The sequence below is a fragment of the Callorhinus ursinus genome, unplaced genomic scaffold, assembly GCF_003265705.2.
Source record: "Callorhinus ursinus isolate GAN/ISIS: 27379988/994484 unplaced genomic scaffold, GSC_fseal_2.0 scaffold23, whole genome shotgun sequence".
In the NCBI taxonomy this organism is placed as follows: domain Eukaryota; kingdom Metazoa; phylum Chordata; class Mammalia; order Carnivora; family Otariidae; genus Callorhinus; species Callorhinus ursinus.
The window spans coordinates 3,502,997-3,520,351 of NW_027397085.1; the positions used below are offsets into that span (position 1 = coordinate 3,502,997).

The window sequence follows — 17,355 nt, forward strand, 5'->3', positions numbered from 1 at the left end:
TCCTTCCTTCCTTCCTTCCTTCCTTCCTTCCTTCCTTCCTTCCTTCCGGCAGCAAAGCAAGGTTTATTGCCCGATAGTAAAGTTTATTGAGTGATAGAGTACAAAGTTCCCAAAGAGGGAGGGGACCCCAGAGGGTTGCCCAAGATCTGAATTTTAATCACCAAACTGAGGTTGCCTGAAACAGTAGATTCCTCACAGTTTTCAGAAAACAGAAGAGAATTGCTGATGAACTGGGAGAATGAGCGGGTGACTCTGCCACCAGGCAATGGCAAACTGGACAGAAACAGCACCATTCTGCCCCATAAAGTTGGCTTCAGGGGTGCCTGGGGGCCTCAGTCAGTTAAGCATCCCGCTCTTGATTTTGCCTCAGTTCATGATCTCAGGGTCATGGGATCGAGTCCCATGTTGGGTTCTGTGCTCTGGGTAGGGAGCCTACTTGGGATTCTCTCTCTCTCCCTTTCCTTCTGCCCCCACCCCACTCGTGCTCTCTAAACAGATAAAATCTTTAAAAAAAAAAGGTTTCAGGATAGCAGAAATAACACAGACCCATAGATTTCTAGAGCTTTCCAAGGGTTAGTCTGTCTCCCTAATACATGACTAGATTGTACCTAAGATTACTCTAACCCTTTTAACAGATGACAATTCACCTTCTGTAACTCATTCACAAGGAGCTACCCCCCATAACCTTTCTCCTGAGACACATCATTCAATAGCAGGAAATACTTCCAGCCAATGCAATCTTCTTAGTTACACCCACCAAAAACTTAAACTTCTTCTAAAGGACTCTAAGAACCCAAACCTATTTTTCTGTTATAAGAACTGATGCAGCCAACAAAAAAATCCCAGAAAGGAAGGTCGGTGGACATGCGTGGCCTCTGCTGTTCTGTGAGTGTCACCCACGGCCTCTCAGCTGTGTCTGTCATTATTCTGGATAAGATCCTACTTCCCCTCTGAAAACTCCATTTTGTGAGTCTGCACCACTGGATGGTAAAAGAGTACCAGAAATCCTACCTTTCAGACATTCTTTATGAACCATTTCTTCTAAAAAAAATAAATAAAGTGAGCTGTCCCACTCTTTTATACTGTGCATTTAACCAAACTTCCAGCCCTGGTCTTAACAAAATATGTCTTGTAATGAATGGAATGCATGGGCCAAACCCAAAGTTAAATGACTACAGGTCAGACAAAGTTGAAGCCTCCGCCGACAGAGCCGGTGACATTGCTGTCAAAACTGTCCCTTATGTCACTTCTCTGGCTATTATGAACGTAGACACCTTAACATTTTAGTATAACAACCTACAGGGTTGAGATAAAGCTTGTCAAGTAGCTATACTCATATATTTTAAAGCATACAGTTGTCTTATTGTCACGTCACTTATTAAAATATACTTTAGGGGTCTTTCAAGACTCTTCTTAGTTCGACTTGACTATAAATTTTCAGATGGGGAGAGATAAAAAAAACTTCAGAATCATCATGTTCTACACACTTAAAGCCATCAAACACGGCAATGTCCTTCATAATTTAAGCTGGTTATGCATTAGTGCAAGTCATCTCATACCTTTTATTTAAAAATGTATAAGCAATGTGGCATTAAATTTGTGGTCAGGAAATTATGTCAGTAAGTATTAAAACATTCATACAAGGCCTTTTATTTAAAATGAAGAAGAAACCTGTTTTAGTGGTTATAAACTTTTCAAAAATAAAGGATGGCAGAAGGCTATGGAATCATTTCTTCACCGAGTTTATGGACCTCAGCTGTCTTGCTGGGAATATTAATTTCTTCCTGTGATTCATTTCTGTCAAGCATAATGAAATTCTCATCTTTCAAACAGAGCAGAAAGAGAAACTTAAAATTGTGTTTCATGTATCATCACCAATAGGTTTGCAATTAAGTAAGAATAAAAGAAGAGGAACATGCATTCTACAATGTTAAGGTGTTCCCTTAAAAAGAGTTACTGGGGAGCTCTCAGCAGTTTTGTGTGTGAGGGAAATTCTCAAACCTACTCAGTTGTTAACTCCTAGATGTTTACATCAATTTTCTCTGGGCCTCCTTTAATTACTGTTTGAACCCTTTGGATAGGTCTCTACCAGCGACTTGGGAGCAAACTTTACGGTAAAACCTATAGTTTCTTTGAAGGTGTTAAGAACATTCAAAGCTCATCTATGAGGCTGAATCAAAGAGAAAGTTTAGGAGTGTTGTAATTAGTGGATACTCCCAAGTTTAACTGTGGCGGATGGTTCACGTGCTTTGTTAAATGGGCTAAATGATCTTTCACGTATTCGTTTTTTGTGCATATAGGGGCTCTTTAAGTTGCCCTAGGGGAAATAAATGTCAAGTAGAATTCCTTACTGCCTCAAGCGAAACCAAATTTTATTAGAGAGGGGAGAAGAGACTAATAAGGAGATTAATCTCTCCGAACTTGCATATGCTCACTTTAATTACCTGAGTTTTCTGTTCTTTATAGTCACACAACTGAAACGGGTACAAAAAGGAACTGAACTGTGAGACTCCACAGAGGTTCAGGGACATGGGATTCAAACCTGTCACCATGCAATGTCATTGCCTATCCAGTCGCACTGACTTGCCAAAAAAAAACTATACAAGCTGTAAGAAAACAATTCTTACAAACCGCAGACTAATAATTGGGAAGTAATAAAGAGCAGAGGTGTCAACAATACCTTTTCAATTCCAAACATTGACACATAATCATGGGCAGGAAATGATAATCCTTAAGTCATAATCTTTTACTAGATAGCCTTCTCTGTTAGCCCAATAAGGGACAGGTTCAAAATATGACATACACTGTACCTATGATAAAACAGGAAGGGAGAGCTAAACTAGCTTCAAGATACTCTGAGATACTTTGCATGGGCAGTGGAGCAAGATCACCTAAAATTTCCATGGGAAACTGCCAGACCATACACCACAATTAAGAACAACAGTGACACTGAGTGGAATTTTCATCACATAAGGCAGTGTTACAAGGATACCAGTTGAGAGTCTTGGGGAGATTCTGACGAGGAGAATTTGTGTCTTCTAGCAGTAGCCATTTCCTTCATGCAATCCATTACTTACTGTTGACTTTATTGATGTTGCCTTGGATTTCTGCCTGGGTCAGAAGTTCTTCATAGGCATCTCTTTCTTCTTCTGAAATACAGTTATTCTACAAAACAAAGTCTTCACTGATTCCTGAGGTTAAATAAAATATGTCCGAAGCTCGGTATTCAAAAGCAAAATGCAAAGAGTGAGAAAAACCGTTTACTTATATTCATCTGAATTCAATATAAGCAGAGAAGAGTGCTCGCTCTGTGCAGGGAACTAGGGTTAGATAGGCCTGGCAAAGACGAACAGCAGCCCCAGTGACTCTCTGAAAGGGCCTGTCTAACGTAGCAAACACCATGTTGGACCACTTGACCATACCACCATTTTTTGGTAGATTGAAGTCAGTGGAATGTTGGCAATTTCATTTGATTCAGTCTAATAAAACTGACACCATAAATAACAGCTATACATAGAAGAGAATACGTTTAAGAGGAGAAGTACATATTTAGTTGGAAAACAACACTTGAAAAAGAGAAAACAATTGAGGAGGGCTTGGAGGAACAGAGCGATGTTAAGGGCAGAGCAGGGAGCAGGATGTAGACCACAGGATTTGGTCACAAAGGTGAGACAGCTTGGCACGTTGGGCTACGGCCTAGAGCGCGTGTTCAGGGTTAGCCAGAATGATGGGGAGGCTGAGTGGGCATTCCGGAGGCTTCTTTAAAGCCAAGCGAAGGGCCTATACTTAACTCGGTAGGCAGTAGGGAACCCAGGGAGCTTTCTGGGGGCTGATATCCGATCTGTAGCTAAGAGGGATTGGCTTGCAGGATGGGAGGAAGCAGGGCCAGCTGTAAGGAAGATGTGCAAGAACACTGAGGCATGGTTGGGAGGCAGGGCTGGGGCCAGAGTGGTGAGACTAGAAGGTGTGGGACAGATGTAATCCTGGCAAGAAGAGGCAACAGAATGCAGTGATGGATAGAATACAGGAGTGGGGGGCGGGGCGTGGACAGAGTTCTAAAACATCGTGGAAGTCATTCCAGAGGCAGGTCAGCGAGGGGCATGTGTGTGAGAAGGGCAGGGTAGAAATAAACACTCTTCCTAGGTGGTGAGGGGTAAGGTGCATGGGACAGAGAGATGAAGTCATCTGGAGGAGCATTCGAGGGGCCCGGTATCAAGCTGACAGGTGATTGCCTCAGCAAGCGGATGAACTTGTCTGAGGAGGAACAGAGACCGACGTGACTGGAGGTCAGACCTTACAGAATCCCCGTAGGCAGAGGCAGGAGGGAGAGGAGACACTGAGAGATGCAGAGGAGAACCTCGGCAGCTGAGCAGCCGAAGTTGAGGCAGGCAGGCAGGGCGGGCAAGCGTGCCACATGCAGGCAGAAGCCACCAGGTGAGAGAAGGCAGTAAGATCAAGTGGAAAGTTTTGCTAATGGAGCTGAGGCCGACATGGCAGAAGCTTAAGGAGGAGAAAGATGGCCACGAAGTGGAAGCTCTGTACGTCATCAAAGTCCTCAGTAACGCTAGAGGGAAGGCAGAAGTATCAAGTCAGGGTCAGGCTGCCTTGCAGAGATGGGAAGGCAAAATGCGAGAGTGAATTGAAAAACATCAGCTCTCAGCTTCACCACACTGAATCATGAACCTCTATTAAGAAATCTGCAGGTAACCCAGCTAATACAAGGTCTGCAGGTGATGCCAAACAAGGGGAGATCTTGAGCCATTACTTCCACACTTCCCGGGTAAATAATAAGTTTATGACATGACCTTCAATCCTTGTAACCTGTAAGAATCAGCATAAAAGGAAACCTCTTTTCTTTACATAGTGCACGGTCTGCTTTTACTTTTACATTGCATGCAAACCAACTGCCTACAGCTATACAGACCACTGCCAGGTGAGTTAAAATGATCACTTGTAACATCAAGGCTTTTTCAAACGAGCCACTCAGAGCCGTATTACCGAGAATCTAATTAAATACCTTCAGTCTTGCACTTTCCTCTTTCCTTTTCTTGGCTTCCCAGAGTTCCTTCTGGTATTCCTGTGCGAGGCTGTCATCTACTAAAGTTAAAACTGCATTTGGGTTTCTTAACGTTTTAATGGTTTGTTCCGCTATTCCTTTTTCAATAGCTTCATTAATGGCTATAACTGCAGCATGCACTGGAAAGAGGGAAAAAAATGATTTTCATGAGCCAAAGACAACATGGACAGTTTCACGGACACTGCATGAGTGTAAGCAGTTTTACTTTCTTCTCTGGCTTCGAGTTAAAAAGGCCAAAAAGACACCCTAGACACTTCACAGAGCAACCCCCTGACAACCTCTCCATTTGCCCATCTCGCTTGAGTCCTGTCTCAGCATCCGCCATGTAATCGCTATGAATTTATGAATGGCTAAAATAAACCAAGCGCTATGTCAGCCACCGAGGGCTGAAGGGGTATGTAGACATTGTTAAAGTACCAGTTTGTTTCCAAATGATACTGGCAATTTAACTTGCAACACTTAAGGACAATAAAGCAATGTACTCTACCACTAAAATCTGATGACACAGAAAAAGCAAAGAAATATTTTGAGTAAAGGTATTTCTGAAAACTCTTATTCACATTGCGCATGTAGATGTTTAAAGTCTAAATCAATTACATGGTTATATCACATATGCGCAACTTAACCATCTACAATACATACAACAAAAACTTCAAAAGGGGGCTGAAAGTATCTTCTAAATATTCTTTCTTGTAACCCAAATCAATAAATAAAGTATAGGTAAGTCTCATGTCAATAGTAAGTTCTGATTTTAAATAGACTCACAAGCAGCTTCATCCACTGACAGTTCATTAGCCAGAATCCCACCTATTTTGCTGAAAGATGGCATTTGTATTCCATATTTCTCAAGTTCCTTTCTCATATTACTAATTTCTTCCTCTGAAAAAGAACAACAAACAATATCAAAGCAAGACACAGAGATGGAAACAGGAATGAATATATTTACATCAAGAAATGTCATCATCCCATGGTCTCTCTCCCAGAAATCCAAGGCTTATTTTTCTGAATAAAGAATATTAAAGGGGGTATCTGGGTGGCTTAGTCAGTTAAGTGACCGAGCCTTGATTTTGGCTCAGATCGTGAGATCAAGCCCTGCACTGGGCTCCACGCTGTGCGTGGAGCCTGCTTAAGATTCTCTTTCTCCTTCTCCCTCTGCTCCTCCCCAACGAGTGTGTACTCTCTCTAAAAAACAACAAACAAAAAAGAATATTAAAAATACCATTACTAAAAAAAAAAGGGGGGAAAGAAGTGTCTTCATCAAGAAGGTGGGGCATTTCTAAACAAGAACCTTAGGAAGAAGTCAGCCTATTTCTCATTTCACAAATGTGGTGAAAGGAAAAGTGGTTGAATACAAACAAAATAATAAAGTTTTCTCCTCTGATCAATATAGAGGAAAAACAGGAATCAATGCTATGAAAAGGACAAGTATTGATACATTTCTTAGTAAAATGACAATGTAAAAATAAAGAGTAATACCTGTGAAGTCTACTTTGCCCAACAAATCCTGGATCTGGGGTGCTATTCCTAGTTTGAACAGGTATAAACTGAAAGACAGAACATAAAATTATCAGTTCAGAAGTTTTATCATCATAAATCTTAGTGTTAAAAATTACTTAAGTCCTAAGGACTTTTTTAGTTGAGAAAGACCTAAGAGATTATCTCATCTAATCCATCCATTTCTTAGGTGGAGAAACTGAGTCCTGAGGTAACAGTCCCTGGTGGACGGGGACTACAATCATAGGCTAAGTCCCAAAGACCAATCTTCTTCAGTACATGGCATTTCCATAGGGTCAACTAACTCTCTACTACCCATTTGTAAGGAGAAGAAACACAATTAGTACAAAATAGGCAGGAATAAATCCAATGAACGTTTCCTTGAATACTCCTTCTATGACTCTTATTTTGTTGAAAGTACAGCTCAAATTATATATTCCTTTTCAATAGTCCTTTAAGTACCACACACCCCTTGAGGACCTATTTGTTTCCCATTTTCTGAAACAAATAGAGTGGAAAGACTATCAGCAGATGGGGTGATAAACCATGATGTGGACATACTACTAAGTGGAAGATGGAGAATAAATTGTGTGTGTGTGTGTGTGTGTGTGTATTTAAAACCCCTTAGGACATAATGATGGCATGCACTAACTACCCATAACTTGACAAAAAGAGCAGAGGGCTGGCATCTAAATTTTACCAAATATGCAAATATGTGGTTATATGGCTTTCCTCATTTAATCACCAAACCACAGTTTCTTTCCATAATGACTCTAACCTCCTCAGCCCTGAAGAGTAATCCTATAGACCAACTAAAAAAAAAAAAAAAATCTGTATTCACTTTATCAATTTTGATAGGTTTTTAATTTATGAGATTTTAATTAGAAGTTAGAAATTATACAATAACTTATATGAGAAAATGAACTGAGAATGATTTCATTGGCTTGATACATTTCGAGATCATCACTTTAGAAGCTGAGGTGAGATACACCTGAGGAGATTATAAAATGTATAAAATTTCATTAAAGGAATTCAAGATCAAGCCTTTTTAAATGGTATTAAACTCGTAAAATGTCTGATTATTCAATTTAAGGAGCATGTATTTAAAGTGACCTTCATTGATCATTTCTGCAAAACACAATCATTTAGAAAAGTAACACATGATCAAAGTTAAAAATTGGTGATTCATGGCTAAAATAAAAATTACACAGCAGAACATCAAAGGTAAACACTAAATATTTTGATATAAAGACTTTTAATGTCTTTTTTTTCTGGAAGAACTTATTCCATAAACTCACAGAGTATTCATAATATGAACATACTGTATTTTTCCTAACCAATTGCATTTAGATGGTCACTATTCCCCATTGCAAATAATGCTGTGGTGAACCTACCTATATACAGATACGTCTTTGTGCATACATTGTATTTGTTACAATAAATCCCTAAAAACAATACTGCTGGGTTGAAAGGATATACGCACAGTCAAAGCTTTCAGTATATAGTGTTAAACTGTGTTCTAAAAAAGAAACCACACTCATTCTTTGTGAGTAAAGGGTTAACAAAACCCCGTTCCCTTCTGGGAAAGAATCTGACTTTTAAATTTCTAGCTCTGTTCCTCTAGGAACCTGATAAAGGTACACTGATAACCATATTAGTAAGCATCACTGCTGAGGAGAAAAATAACCCCTCACTGATAAATGATTTGAAGGGATTATAAATACCTAGCAGGCATCATATGCTTAGGTGTTCCCGAGTTTGGTGACTCTTCTAACTCCCATACTCCTTGCAGGAAACTGGGAAACCCAATGGGAAGGTGTTACAATAGACCCTGGCTCCTGGGGGTTGAGGCTCTATAGCAGGGAGGCTCCCGTACCCACCAAAAGGAGCATCACTTCTTAGCACCTAAGCTGTCACCTGGGGTACCAAAGGAAACAGCTTTCAGATGGCTGTGTGGGCAACTACGGGGAGTGTCATGAAGTCTCCCACTGAAGGGCAAGCACTTGATGCTGTCCTTCCAGCTGATTGATTTTCCCGGCTTCTCAGATCCTTCTGAGCAACTAGTACCAGACATGGTTTACAGCAGTCAGGAGACACTGAATGCTTAGCTAAACCTAAGAACCTGCTGAAGGGTGTGACCTTATTCTACCACCAATACATGAGAACGCCATTTTTTTTCTTTAAAAATTTTTTTATTGTTATGTTAATCACCATATATTACATCATTAGTTTTTGATGTAGTGTTCCATGATTGTTTGTGCACAACACCCAGGGCTCCACGCAGAACGTGCCCTCTTTAATACCCATCACCAGGCTAACCCATTAACCCATCCCCCACCGCCCTCCCCTCTAGAACCCTCAGTTTGTTTTTCAGAGTCCATCGTCTCTCATGGTTCGTCTCCACCTCCAATTTACTCCCCTTCATTCTTCCCCTCCTGCTATCTTTTTTTTTTTCTTAACATATATTGCATTATTTGTTTCAGAGGTACAGATCTGTGATTCAACAGTCTTACACAATTCACAGCGCTCACCATTGCACATACCCTCCCCAATGTCTATCACCCAGCCACCCCATCCCTCCCACCCCCCCACCACTGCAGCAACCCTCAGTTTGTTTCCTGAGATTAAGAATTCCTCATATCAGTGAGGTCATATGATACATGTCTTTCTCTGATTGACTTATTTCACTCAGCATAACACCCTCCAGTTCCATCCACGTTGTTGCAAATGGCAAGATCTCATTCCTTTTGATGGCTGCATAATATTCCATTGTGTATATATACATTCCATTGTGTATATATCTTCTTTATCCATTCATCTGTCAATGGAAATCTTGGCTCTTTCCACAGTTTGGCTATCGTGGACATTACTGCTATAAACATCGGGGTGCACATACCCCTTTGGATCCCTACATTTGTATCTTTGGGGTAAATACCCAGTAGTGCAATTGCTGGGTTGTAGGGTAGCTCTATTTTCAACTTTTTGAGGAACCTCCATACTGTTTTCCAGAGGGGTTGCACCAGCTTGCATTCCCACCAACAGTGTAGGAGGGTTCCCCTTTCTCCACATCCCCGCCAACATCTGTCGTTTCCTGACTTGTTAATTTTAGCCATTCTGACTGGTGTGAGGCGGTATCTCACTGAGGTTTTGATTTGGATTTCCCTGATGCCAAGCGATGTTGAGCACTTTCTCACGTGTCTGTTGGCCATTTGGATGTCTTCTTTGGAAAAATGTCTGTTCATGTCTTCTGCCCATTTCTGGATTGGATTAGTTGTTCTTTGGGTGTTGAGTTTGAGAAGTTCTTTATAGATTTTGGATACTAGCCCTTTATCTGATATGTCATTTGCAACTATCTTCTCCCGTTCTGTCAGTTGTCTTTTGGTTTTGTGGACTGTTTCTTTTGCTGTGCAAAAGCTTTTTATCTTGATGAAATCCCAATAGTTCATTTTGGCCCTTGCTTCCCTTGCCTTTGGCGATGTTTCTAGGAAGAAGTTGCTGTGGCTGAGGTCGAAGAGGTTCCTACCTGTGTTCTCCTTTAGGATTTTGATGGACACCTGCCTCACATTTAGGTCTTTCAACCATTTGGAATCTATTTTTGTGTGTGGTGTAAGGAAATGGTCCAGTTTCATTCTTCTGCATGTGGCTGTCCAATTTTCCCAACACCATTTGTTGAAGAGACTGTCTTTTTTCCATTGGACATTCTTTCCTGCTTTGTCAAAGGTGAGTTGACCCTAGAGTGGAGGGTCCATTTCTGGGCTCTCTATTCTGTTCCATTGATCTGTGTGTCTGTTTTTGTGCCAGGACCATACTGTCTTGATGATGACAGCTTTGTAATAGAGCTGGAAGTCCGGAATTGTGATGCTGCCAACTTTGCTTTTCTTTTCCACATTCCTCTGGCTATTCGGGGTCTCTTCTGGTTCCATACAAATTTTAGGATTCTTTGTTCCATTTCTTTGAAAAAAGTGGATGGTATTTTGATGGGGATTGCATTGAATGTGTAGATTGCTCTAGGTAGCATTGACATCTTCACAATGTTGGTTCTCCCAATCCATGAGCATGGAACGTTTTTCCATTTCTTTGTGTCTTCCTCAATTTCTTTCATGAGTATTTTACAGTTTTCGGAGTACAGATCCTTTGCCTCTTTGGTTAGATTTATTCCTAGGTTCTTATGGTTTTGGGTGCAATTGTAAATGGAATCGACTCACTCCTTAATTTGTCTCTCTTCCGTCTTGTTGTTGGTGTATACGAATGCCACTGATTTCTGTGCATTGATTTTATATCCTGCCACGCCACCGAATTCCTGTATGAGTTCTAAAGCAGTTTTGGGGTGGAGTCTTTTGGGTTTTCCACATAAAATATCATATCATCTGCAAAGAGTGAGAGTTTGACTTCCTCTTTGCCGATTTGGATGCCTTTGATTTCTTTTTGTTGTCTGATTGCTGTGGCTAGGACTTCTAATACTATGTTGAATAGCAGTGGTGATAGTGGACATCCCTGCCGGAGAATGCCATTTTTTTTGTCCACTTACCACAGAATACTAGCAGGGAAAATCTTGCAAATCTGATAGCCAAAAATGTTATTTAAGTCTGCATCTCCTTTTGTTCTGAGGATAAACATTTTTTCAAACACAAATTGTTCTATGTCCCTTTCTTCCAGGAAACGCCTATTAATGATTTTTTGAATTTTAAATATTTTTTGGAGGGGGCGAATTTACTTTTCTTTGGTTTCTCCCCTTTTCCCTCAAAACCACAACCAAAGAACAAAGAACAAATGACATTTTAAACATATGGTAATTGTAATTTTAGTACTAAATTCCAATATGATTTTCATATCTTACCCACAGGTGGAAAACGTATTAGACTCTGAACATTCTTCAGTATAACATAGGCATTATGTATTCATAATTCAAAGCTAGAAAGACAGGACACATTCCTTAGTTTATTTTATTTATTTATTTTATTTGACACAGAGAGACAGCGAGAGAGGAAACACCAGCAGGGGCAGCAGGAGAGGGAGAAACAGGCTCCTGGCTGAGCCAGGAGCCCAATGTGAGGCTCGATCCCAGGACCTTGGGATCATGACCTGAGCAGATGGCAGACGCTTAATGACTGAGCCACCCAGGTGCCCCACATTTCTTAGTGTAAATTCTAGGTCTTTAGAGATTCTCAGGGATATAAAACTATTTACACAGCCTCTGAAGACCTTATTACCTAAGGTTTACGCCAAACAAGTCATTGGGATTAAAACTAGTAGGCTGACATTTTCAAAACTATATTTTACGAGCCACTTCTCAACTCATTATTACATGGAAAAAACATTCCTGTTGAAAGGGAGCCCACATCATGCGGAACAAATGAAATGTCAACCTCTTCAACAGTTCCTTTGTACTAACACGTACTACAAAATTAAACAGAATTAAATGGATAGGTATGGCAAAGCTGTAAAAGAATTCTAGGAAAATAAAAGTCACACATTAAGAAATGACAAAAAATCATCCTCTCTTCGATTTCTTTCATAGTATCTTATTTGCATCTTTCTCTTCTCTTTTTACAACTAAATTTAAAAATATACGTGAACTAACCTACAAAGAAAATATAAACATAATTTAATGGGAGAAACTTTGAAAATGTGACCATAAAATTTAAGTAGGAGGCATCCATTAAATGTCTTCTAACAACCGATTTTCTACCTATAATTGTTTAACACTGTGGGGGTTTCTGTTTGTTTTTAAAAATTTCATTTATTTATCTGAGAGAGTGGGCAGAGTGGGGTGGGGGGAGGAAAGGCAGAGAGAGGGAGAAGCAGGCTCCCCGCTGAGCAGGGAGCTGGACCGGGGCTCCATCCCAGGACCCTGAGATCATGACCTGAGCCGAAGGCAGACACTTAACCAACTGCGCCACCCAGGTGCCCCATTTTTTTTCTTTTTAAGATTTTATTTTTAAGTAATCTCCACACCCAACGTGGAGCTCAAACTCACAACCCCGAGATCAAGAGTCGCACGATCCACTGACAGAGCCAGTCAGGTGCCCCCTCCAATTTTCCTCTTTCTTAATTTTACCTTTGTTTTTGTAAGCTTAAGTGTTCAGTAAGTACTTGTTAAATAGATGAGTTGAATAAATTACCAATAGCACCTGTTTTCATATTTTCCTTTATTCCTTGGCTGTTGCTTCTTCTTCTTGAATCTAAGGCTACTTTCAGAGGGTTGGTTTCCCTCCAATGTCTGGCATTTCCTGATCTGGGGCTTATCTTGGGGCTTGGGACTGGCCTTTTGTCATTGTTGACCACAGGTTCCCATGACAGGCACCAGTCTTAGGGAGACCCTGTGGGAATGCGGGGCTGACACTACGAGGGTGCCCCATGTCTTGCTTCATCACATCAGGGCTTCTGGGTTAATGCTGGCTTTGGGATCTGTTTTTCTGGCTTGCTTGTAGCAAGCCCCAGGGCAGCTCCTTGCTCTGCTGCATCCTGGGATTTCTGCAGTCAAATGCTCTACCACTGAACTATACCCCCGTCACGCTGCATCCTGGGATTTCTGGGCTGTGGTCTTCTGTCTTGTTTCCCAGTCAATTCCATCCCGTCTGCGTAGCCAGTGGATAGCAGTTTCTTATGGCAAATGATTTTTTTAAATTACTACTATAGTAATTTCATGTCAATTGTTTTCACATTATTTCCTCTGTTTATCCATTCACTTAATTACTATGCATGGAATATCCACTACATAAAAAATATTTTTCTCTGCTACACTGTTCCTAAAATAAACGTGTTTAGGCTTCCACAAAATACAGTTTTGTAGGTAATAGGAACTCTAAGTATTACATGAAACAAAAGTACTAATTTCCCTCTGTGGTACTGAAGAAATTAGGTGGCTAATTCCAATTACACTTTCTACTTCTCCATTGTACGCTGTAATACTAATATAAATCCTACCATAAGCCAACATCCTGGTTTAACTAAAAGTTACCACAAGGTGGTGCTGAGAAGTTACCTTTTGGATCGAACAATCTTGGCTTTTAAAGTGTTTTTAAATAAGAGATTTTCTGAAATTGGTATGAATCAATTAGAAATCTCATTTTTGTATACATACTTCTACCAAAAATGTTTAAATGTTAATGTATATTTTTTATCTGGCTTCCATTTTCTACATTTATTGCCTCCATTGTTGAAGCTTAAATTATTAGCTTTTTTAAAAACGCCACTTCTGTGTGGGAGTTTTATAACAAATTTCTGCGTGGGAGGCACTTCCAAGCAGATTACTCAAAAGGGCAGTTTACTCAGTACTTACGCACTATTCCCATGCCTAAAAGAATCAGCCATAGCAGCCCACTCCTTCCCATTTAAATTCAAATGAGGCCATTCACTACCTGAAGCCTATAGGAAATCCAGTCTTGATCTTAAAAAAAAAAAAAAAAAAAAAAAAAAAAAAAAAAAAAGCCTGTCCAATATAAAAGAGAGCAATTTCTTGGAGCTCTTCAACACAACTTTTTAAGCACCTTTCATGCCTAAGAGCCAATACAAAGGGCTAAGGCAATTCCAAAGGAAGCCAAGGAAATGAACATCACCATCCCTTAGCTTTCCCCAAATATGAAAGTACTTGGTGTGGAATAGGGAGGCTCTTATCACTCCAAAAGGACAGCACACTTCTGTAGCTTAGAGGCCAGTTACAGAGAGGTTGTCCTGAGGTAGCTAAAGCCTCTCTGGCCCATGTGCTCCCATTTGTACAAATAGTATCAGTTCAAGTACAGGAAGCAATAAAGTAAAAAAAAAAAAAAATATATATATATATATATATATATATATATATATATATATATAGTATATACTATCAGGGCTTTTCCTACTACTTTCAATATACACATTACAAAGGTGCTATAGTAATGAAATGCAAACTTACAAGGTAGGAGCTGAATTTATTTCAGCTTTTCTGCATCAAATCATGTGCAGTTCACTTTATGGTGTAGTATGTGAGATGAATGCTTATAAATCAAAGCCTGGGGGCTAACCAGAAAGACCATGGGACCAGTATCCGAAGAGTCGGATCCTGGTTGCCAGGCTGGCCCCAACTAGATGTGTAACTCTGAGCCCCTCACATAATCCACTGCTTTCAGGCCCCTCATCTCTGAAATGAAGACCTGGACAAAAGAAACTTCTCAAGGTCTTTCCATTTCTGAGGTTCCATGATTTCTCATTTTAAAACTTCCTGAAATTAACAGCTGAAAGGCCTGTGCTCAAGTTCAAGTTGGATGCTGTCTTTAGAGTTTTCTTAGTAGTACGGAAACACGTGCCTCCTTTCTGAGGCCAACGACTAAGCCAGTAACAGCCCAGGACCTGGTGTCACAGCCTAGTTTTGAATTCCAACTCCGCCACATACTAGTTGTGGACCTTAGCCTCTCTGTACATCAACTGCCTTCGTGATAAAATGGGATTATTAAAAGTATGGACCACATAGGTATACGGTGAGGATTAAATGAGATTTTACCTGTAGAGTACTTTGAACAGTACCAGGCATATACTTGTTTTATTACTATGATCCTTGTTAAATAAGTGTGTCCTTTATTAATAACCAATTAATAATAATTAACAACTTAAGGACTTATCACAGCAGTTTCGCCATTTTCAACACTAAGAACCTTTTACTATTTTCCCTCACTGGCTCCATGTTTCAAATAGTTTTATCTAGAGGACCAAATTATTTTTCCATCTTAACCACATACATCACTGCCAGTAACATGTCAAAATCCTAATATTCAATCAAAAATAAAAAGAATCCTGAGGCACCCTTACCCCAGCTAAAATTTTAAAAAATATGAACTCGAGAGACTTGATCTGGCATCAGTGATGTGTATGTGCTGTGTTAGGTGACAAGGCATGGTTCACGGTCTCGAAGAGCTTAGAATTTAGTAGGACAAGAAGACAGAGTCCTGATACTATTTCAGGATAGAAGAGGAGGAGAGAGTATGGTCTAGAGTGTGGGGAATTTTGAACAAGGAGTGATTTGAAAGCTACATAAAGTGTCATCATCCTTCTCATCTGAATCCCAAATACTGCCATCTCCGCATATCCCTCCTGAGAAGACAAAGGTAGAACCTGCCCTTTGGGTTAAAAACTATTTCTAGGAAGCTTATTTATAAATACAAGTATGTTCTCTGCCAGACCCGCTATCAGTCTGGTATAAGCCATCAACCGGTTTTTTTTAAAAGGTAAAAGGTCCTTAGGGCATAGAGTGTAAGACAAAGAGAATTCTGCATTAAAGCCTGAGGGCCAGATACATAATCAACCTGCTAAGCAAGGCAGCTACCTGACTGCGGGTGTGCTGCACAGGGGCCCTTCTTCCCTAAGCAATCAGTGCATTTGCAATGACAACTGGTTAATTGGGACTGGGGTCACCAGAGCCATTATCACAAATGCAAGCCCCAAACGTGTGCTACTTTGGCATCATCACTGCATTTGAAAACGTGACTGTTGGGGCGGTTGTGACATGATCTGCAGCAGGAGCACCAACCACAACACAGAGGGCAGGCAGGCTGTTCTTCAGCTTGGTGTTGTCAGTGTCTTAATGGTCCAAGAAACTGTACGGTAAGAAAAGCAGAATCTTGAAACCCTAATCTATCATATGAGAAAAATCATCATGGGCGCCTGGGTGGCTCAGTTGGTTGGGCGACTGCCTTCGCCTTGGGTCATGATCCTGGGGTCCCGGGATCGGGTCCCGCATCGGGCTCCCTGCTCAGCAGGGAGTCTGCGTCTCCCTTTGACCCTCTTCCCTCTCGTGCTCTCTGTCTCTCATTCTCTCCCTCTCAAATAAATAAATAAAATCTTAAAAAAAAAAAAGAAAAATCATTTTGAACATATGACTTGTAAAGGATTCCTTGGAGGGGAGTTGATTTCATGTCTGGAAGCAGAAATAACTACGATAAGACTGGAACATCCTGTTGTGACCACAAAGCAAGGATATTTCCAATAAGGTCAGGGACGGTGCTACAAGGACAAAGGCACTGGTCCCAAAGAGCTCCCATTGACCAAAGTAAATCAATCTGATCCATCAGAGCAGAAGATACTAACCCTGGTGAAGTCTGTGAAAGGCCAGGAGTTCACAACCATCATCAAAAGAGAATGGTACAAAGTGTACAGAAAGGAAACTGTAATACAAGTTGATAAAGTAAGACACAGATAATTACTTGTACTGATTTTAGCAAGATGGGACATATTATTAAAATACAGGTGTTTTGTTTTTTCTGTATCTGTCTATGGACCATAGATATTTTTATACTATTTATATTACACTTATGCCAAAAGAGTAAAAACCAGGAACTCCAAGCCAGAGTGTCATGGAAAACCAAGGAAGTGACCCAAGACAAGAAAGGCGTGAAGAACACGCAGTTTACGACAGAAACATCCAGGGAGGAAGAGCGTCTGGCACTGACAATCACATCATCATCAAGCAGACAGAGGGTCCAGAAACATAGTCTGAGATGATAAATCAGCCAAATGAACAATCTACCGAAGAACATTAGGTAGAGTCAATCCTTCATCTCGTGGGTGAGAAACCTCCAGAACGCCCAACAAATTTCAAGAAAATATTCAAAAGGCATATATAAGCTTTTAATAATGTTAACAGATCAGGCCAATACATCATTATGACAGGACAACGGGTTATGTAACACTGGCCAAGCGAGACTTAGGCCGTAAATCATTTCTGGGGGACGAGGGGTGGGCTGGTGGTGGGGACCAGAATGAAAATAAAAACCTACCTGGAAGCCATATACTGAAAATTATAAAGGTGTGACTGA

The 17,355-nt window shown here is 40.5% G+C and overlaps 1 protein-coding gene across 5 annotated transcripts in view; it reads right to left on the reverse strand.

The window, feature by feature from the left end:
* Positions 1-17,355, reverse strand: part of IQGAP2 (IQ motif containing GTPase activating protein 2) — a 286,558-nt gene that overhangs the window by 114,387 nt on the left and 154,816 nt on the right. For all 5 annotated transcript variants that reach the window (XM_025892589.2, XM_073905308.1, XM_025892591.2 and 2 more), the window contains 4 exons: positions 6,554-6,621; positions 5,843-5,956; positions 5,018-5,196; positions 3,078-3,165 (listed from right to left, as the gene is read on the reverse strand). In XM_025892589.2, coding sequence (XP_025748374.2) covers positions 3,078-3,165; positions 5,018-5,196; positions 5,843-5,956; positions 6,554-6,621 — 449 coding nt within the window. The remainder of the gene's footprint in view (positions 1-3,077; positions 3,166-5,017; positions 5,197-5,842; positions 5,957-6,553; positions 6,622-17,355) is intronic.